Raw genomic sequence first — 6110 nt, 5'->3', positions numbered from 1 at the left:
ACTACTGCAGTTGTACAAGGCCTTGGTGAGACCACACCTGGAGTATTGTGTGCAGTTTTGGTCCCCTAATCTGAGGAAAGACATCTTTGCCATAGAGGGAGTACAAAGAAGGTTCACCAGATTGATTCCTGGGATGGCAGGTCTTTCATATGAAGAAAGACTGGATGAACTGGGCTTGTACTCGTTGGAATTTAGAAGATTGAGGGGGGATCTGATTGAAACGTATAAGATCCTAAAGGGATTGGACAGGCTAGATGCGGGAAGATTGTTCCCGATGTTGGGGAGGTCTAGAACGAGGGGTCACAGTTTGAGGATAGAGGGGAAGCCTTTTAGGACCGAGGTTAGGAAAAACTTCTTCACACAGAGAGTGGTGAATCTGTGGAATTCTCTGCCACAGCAAACTGTTGAGGCCAGTTCATTAGCTATGTTTAAAAGGAAGTTAGATATGGCCCTTGTGGCTACAGGGGTCAGGGGGTATGGAGGGAAGGCTGGGGCGGGGTTCTGAGTTGGATGATCAGCCATGATCATAATAAATGGCGGTGCAGGCTCGAAGGGCCGAATGGCCTACTCCTGCACCTATTTTCTATGTTTCTATGTTTCTATGTTTCTATGAATGGGCAAGGGGTATAGTCAGAGGGACAGAGGGAGAAAAAGGAGAGAGAGAAAAAGAATGTGTGTATATAAATAAATAACGGATGGGGTACGAGGGGGATGTGGGGCATTAGCGGAAGTTTGAGAAGTCGATGTTCATGCCATCAGGTTGGAGGCTACCCAGACGGAATATAAGGTGTTGTTCCTCCAACCTGAGTGTGGCTTCATCTTTACAGTAGAGGAGGCCGTGGATAGACATAACAGAATGGGAATTAAAATTCTTCCTAGAGATGCTGCCTGGCCTGCTGCGTTCACCAGCAACTTTTATGTCTGTTGCTTGAAATTCCAGCATCTGCAGATTTTCTCGTGTTTGCGTTTTTAAATTCCCTTCATATTCATGTGTCTGTTGAAAAGCCTCTTAAACTCCACCAAACTGTGTTGTAATGTGAACAACATCAGCGGAGAAACGTTGAAGCTAGTGGATATAGAAACATAGAAACATAGAAACATAGAAACATAGAAAATAGGTGCAGGAGTAGGCCATTCGGCCCTTCGAGCCTGCACCGCCATTTATTATGATCATGGCTGATCATCCAACTCAGAACCCAGCCTTCCCTCCATACCCCCTGACCCCTGTAGCCACAAGGGCCATATCTAACTTCCTTTTAAACATAGCTAATGATAATAGTATTTTATTCAACAAAAACGAGCAGCAGGCATCGTATTGAGACACTCTTGGAGGAAGAGGCCTCCCGCAGGACACACACACACACACACGCAGGAAACTCCAAACTCAGCAGGTTTAAGTTTCTCCCTCTCCTTCCATGCCCCCCACCCCCCAGATTCTCCCTATCTTCTGCCAGCCTGGGCATCCTTCCCAGGAAATTGGCTTGTTAATTAAATTCCAAAGCACATATTACTGCAGCCATTTGCCTGCTTCCTGTTTCTCTTGCTTGATCCTCTTTAAGCAAACGCTTGCAGGCATGCATCACCAGGCAATGAGCTCCAGACCCTTTCTTCTCCCAACAACTTGGCTGGGCGGAGGTGTCACACGAGACAGCAGTGCAAGGAAATAGGAACAGAAGAAAGCCACTTGCCCCCTCAAACATGCCGTTTATTCAATATATTCATTCTGTGCTGGCCTCTACTGGTCTCCTATGTCAGAATCCTCAAATCCTTGATCTTTCATATCTTTATTTGTCTCCGATTTGAATATATCCAGTGATCAATCCTTCTCCACTCCAGCGATTCACTAAATTGGCAACTTGGTTCATTGTTATCATACTGGGCCTAGGCAGAATAATAGTTCAGCACAGACTAGATGGACCAAAAGGCCTCTTTCTGAGCTGTAATGCTCTATGATGTACAGTGATTTGTGTGGGCACGTGGCCAAGTGGTTAAGGCACTGGACTAGCAACCTGAAGGTCGTGGGTTCAAGCCCCTGCCGAGGGAGCGTGTTGTGTCCTTGAGCAAGGCACGTAATCACACAGTGCTCTGCGTTGACACTAGTGCCAAGCTGTATGGGCCCTAATGCCCTTCCCTTGGACAACATTGGTGTCGTGGAGAGGGGAGACTAGCAGCAGGGGCAACTGCCGGTCTTCCATACAACCTTGCCCAGGCCTGCGCCCTGGAGAGTGAAGACTTTCCAGGTGCAGATCCATGGTCTCGCAAGACTAACGGATGCCTTAATTTGTACGGTGAAAAACAAGTATACGTTGCATGCCATCTGTACAGATAATTTCAAACGTGTACATTAAGGTACTACAAAAAATTTTTAAAAACAGAATGCAGACTATAGTGCTACAATAAGAGACAGAGTGCAGTACAGGTGGACAATAAGGTGCGAGGGTCATGATGAGGTCAATTGTGAGGCCAAACATCCATCTTGTTTTACAAGAGAACAATTCAAGAGTCTTACTTACTTACTGCCCGTTATGCCACTGGCTTTTAGCACAGCAATGAAGGTCTTCCATCTCTGGCAGTGTTCAGGTCTTCCTTCATCATGTCAGTAGCTTCCCCTCGGTTTTCACTACTGTCAGTCATGCAAGTCCCGGGTGGAGACTCAGGAATACTGTCGCACTCCGATCTCGGAGGATTCTTCACTGCTGTTTCCATAAAAATTTTGTTTTACCAGTCAAGGTTGTTAACCCTGAGCTGAACACTCGAACCTGGAGGACTGATGGACCACTCTCAGTCTGGCCTCCACCCTTTGACCTGTTTGGCATGGGTGACCCTACCAAGCGCCGACGCATGAAGCACTGGCTCCAGCCAACATACAGTAGCTCTCTGGATCATTGAAGCATGCAAGCCTCCAGACCATGACAAGGGTGTGGTCCTCTTGGGGGATTCAATAGTCTTATACCAGCAGAATAGAAGCAGTGCTTGAACCTGGCGATATTCATTAGTATGCTAGCTCTCAGGGCAATCCCATCAGCCCCACTCTCCCACTTAATTGGTAACCAGATTATTATTGTCACAGGTTCTGGGGTACCGTAAAACCTTTGTTTTGCATACCACCCATACAGATCATTTCATCACATTTGCACATCACGGTGGTCCAGAGGAATCACAATAACAGAACAAAGTGTCTTAGAGTTATAGAAATTAGATCTAAAAGAAGAGAATAGAAGTAATGGGTAGATCTACTTCAGGGAAAAGAGGTTTGCATGCATCTCAGTTTTAAGTGACCAGCCTCAGAGTTAGTCTTGTTTGTGACCATCCATCAGAGGAAATGTCTCGGCATCTACCCTGTGGGGATACGCTTGAATAAGTTCACAACACATTCTTCTAACAGAGTTAGCATCCTCAGGCGACGGATGTTCTGTTGCAGGAGAGATGAGGTTAGATGATATTCAGTCAGACAGTTATGACTGGGTGGTGGCACAGCAGTGTAGTGATCAGCACAATGCTTTTCAGCACCAGTGACCCAGGTTCAATTCTCGTCTCTGCCTGTAAGTCCTCCCCGTGACCATATGGGTTTCCTCCGGGTGCTCCAGTTTCCTCCCACATTCCAAAGATGTATGAGTTAGTAGGTGAATTGGTCATTGTAAGTTGTCCCATGATTAGGCGAGGGTTAAATCGGGGGTTGCTGGGCAGTGTGGCTCGAAGGGCCGGAAGGGCCTACTCTGTGCTGTATCTCCGTAAATAAATAAAGTTATACAGTTATACCCCACAGAAACAGGCCCTCTGGCCCCATATCCATGTTGGTCAAGGGTCCTATCTGACCTAGTAACTTTTGCCCACATTTGGTCTGTACCCCTCTAAACTTTTTCCATCTATCTACCTGCCCAAATTGTCCACCAACTGGAAATTCCAGATGCGACCTAACGACGACGACGATCTTCAGTACAATGCTCTCGTTGTGTAGTTTAGTAGGATTGCTGACATACCCTGCCTCAGTTTAATGTGTTGTTAACGAGATGGGACTAACAGTCTACCCCTGACTATCTGACTGAGTGTGAGGTTATACCATGTGCTTACACTCTGGTGGGGAACACAGAATCAGAACCACGTTTGATATTCAAAGTTCAAAGTAACTTTCATTATCAAAGTACATATATGTCACTGTATGCAATCCTGGCATTCATTTTCCCGCAGGATCTATAGAATAATAACTATAACAGAATCAATGAAAGATCAATCAGTGTGCAGAAGACAACAAAGTGTGCAAATGCAAATATAAATAGCAATAAATAATGAGAACACAGGATAGCAAGATAAAGATTCCTCAAAGTGAGGTTATTGGTTGTGGGAACATCTCAATGTATGGGCAAGTGAGTGCAATAATTCCCTTGATGGTTGTGGGGCGATAACTGTTCTTAAACCTGGTGGTGCAAGTCCTGAGGCTCTTGTACCTTCTACTTGATGGCAGTAGCGAGAAAAGAGCATAACCTGGGAGGTGGGGATCTCTGATGATGGATCCCACAACGCCATTTTAATGGTTGGGAGGGCTTTACCTGTGATGTGCTGAGCTGAATCCATTCGATTTTGTAGGATTTTCCATTTAGAGGCATTAGTGTTTCTATAGCAGGTCCTGATGCAGAATACGTTGTGAAATATGTTGTTGTGCTGCAGTAGTATATTGCAATACATTCATAAAACATTATAAATTACAATAAGAAATAATAAGTAGTACAAAAAGAGGGAAAAGTTATCCAGAGGTGAGGTACCTATCACTTTTCTCGTCATAGATAAACAGTAAAATTGAAAAATATTCAGGGAATTATTCATTGTAACAACATATGGTTTATATGCTGTGTTCGATAACTGTATGTAATGACTAACCAGTATACAATGTAATGACGTTACCTTGCCTGCTTTTCCTTGTCTTATTAGCAACCACCTCACCAGCTAACTACAACACCCCCACCACTAACATCCACACCACTAACAGTGTTGACCCCTCGCCTAATGGTAAGACAAATGTACCTTTAATTTTTAATATAATTTGCTATGACGGAGGCAGCTGGTGTGAAGGCTTGGCAGTGTGCCAGCAATCTCCCACCAGCTCCCCTATTGCAATTACAGTGTGAGATAGTTTCAGGGGGTAATCACTTTTACTAATAAAGAAGAATTATATGTGTAAATATAAGTATGATTTGTAACTTTCATGTCTTGTAACCTTGTAACTTATTTTACCAGGATGGTTTATTATAGTTTAAATTTCAGAAAAGCATTAGTTTAGTGATAATACATCTTAGAATTTTGTATTGTGTATTGTATACAGAACATGAATGCAACTAAATATAGTGTTAAATATTTTGCAATAGATTGTTATAGCGTGTTAGAATACATTCATTTTTACTTAATACTGTAGCATGTAAGACATAAGACATAGGAGCAGAATTAGACCATTCAACCCATTGAGTGAGATTTATTATTCGCCTTCTCCACATTACCTCTGATACTATTAAAAACCAAGAGCCAATCAACCTCTGCTTTAAACATACACAATGACTTCACCTCCAAGCCGTCTGTCACCATGAATCTCACAGACTCACCACTCTCTGGCGAAAGAAATTCCTTCTCATCTCTGTTGCAAGGGGATGCCCCTCTATTCTGAGGCTGTTCCCTCTGGTCCTAGACTCCCCAACTATAAGAAACATCTTCTCTACATCCACTCAGTCTAGGCCTTTCAATATCCAACAGGTTTCATTGTGGTACCCTGTCATTCCTCTAAGCTCCAGCGAGTACAGGCACAGAGCCACCAGACACTCCTCATACGTTAACCCTTTCATTCACAAACTCATTCTTGTGAAGCTCCTCTGGACCCTGTCCAATGCCATCACATCTTTTCTTAGATAAGGAGCCCAAAACTGCTCACAATACTCCATGAACTCCAACTACTGCCTTATGAAGCATCTGCGAAGGGTTTTGGCCCGAAATGTCGACTGTACTTTTTTTCCACTGATGCTGCTTGTCCTGCTGGTTTTCTCCAGTATTTTGTGTGCGTTGCTCGGATTCCCAGCATCTGCAGATTTTCTCTTGTTTGTGATCAGGGTTACATCCTTGCTTTTATA

The 6110-nt window shown here is 44.0% G+C and overlaps 1 protein-coding gene across 5 annotated transcripts in view; it reads left to right on the top strand.

Annotated features, from left to right (window-relative positions):
* The window catches only part of adgrg6 (adhesion G protein-coupled receptor G6), a 188770-nt gene that overhangs the window by 81453 nt on the left and 101207 nt on the right, over window positions 1–6110 (top strand). For 3 of the 5 annotated variants that reach the window (XM_063055459.1, XM_063055457.1, XM_063055461.1), the window contains exon 7: window positions 4927–5004. The exons of the other annotated variants lie outside the window; for them this stretch is intronic. In XM_063055459.1, the coding sequence (XP_062911529.1) occupies window positions 4927–5004 (78 nt within the window). The remainder of the gene's footprint in view (window positions 1–4926; window positions 5005–6110) is intronic. 5 annotated transcript variants of the gene reach the window in all.

The sequence above is a fragment of the Mobula hypostoma genome, chromosome 8, assembly GCF_963921235.1.
Source record: "Mobula hypostoma chromosome 8, sMobHyp1.1, whole genome shotgun sequence".
Lineage (NCBI taxonomy): Eukaryota > Metazoa > Chordata > Chondrichthyes > Myliobatiformes > Myliobatidae > Mobula > Mobula hypostoma.
Note: the sequence above shows the minus strand (reverse complement) of the source record. Positions and strands in the feature narration are given on the sequence as shown.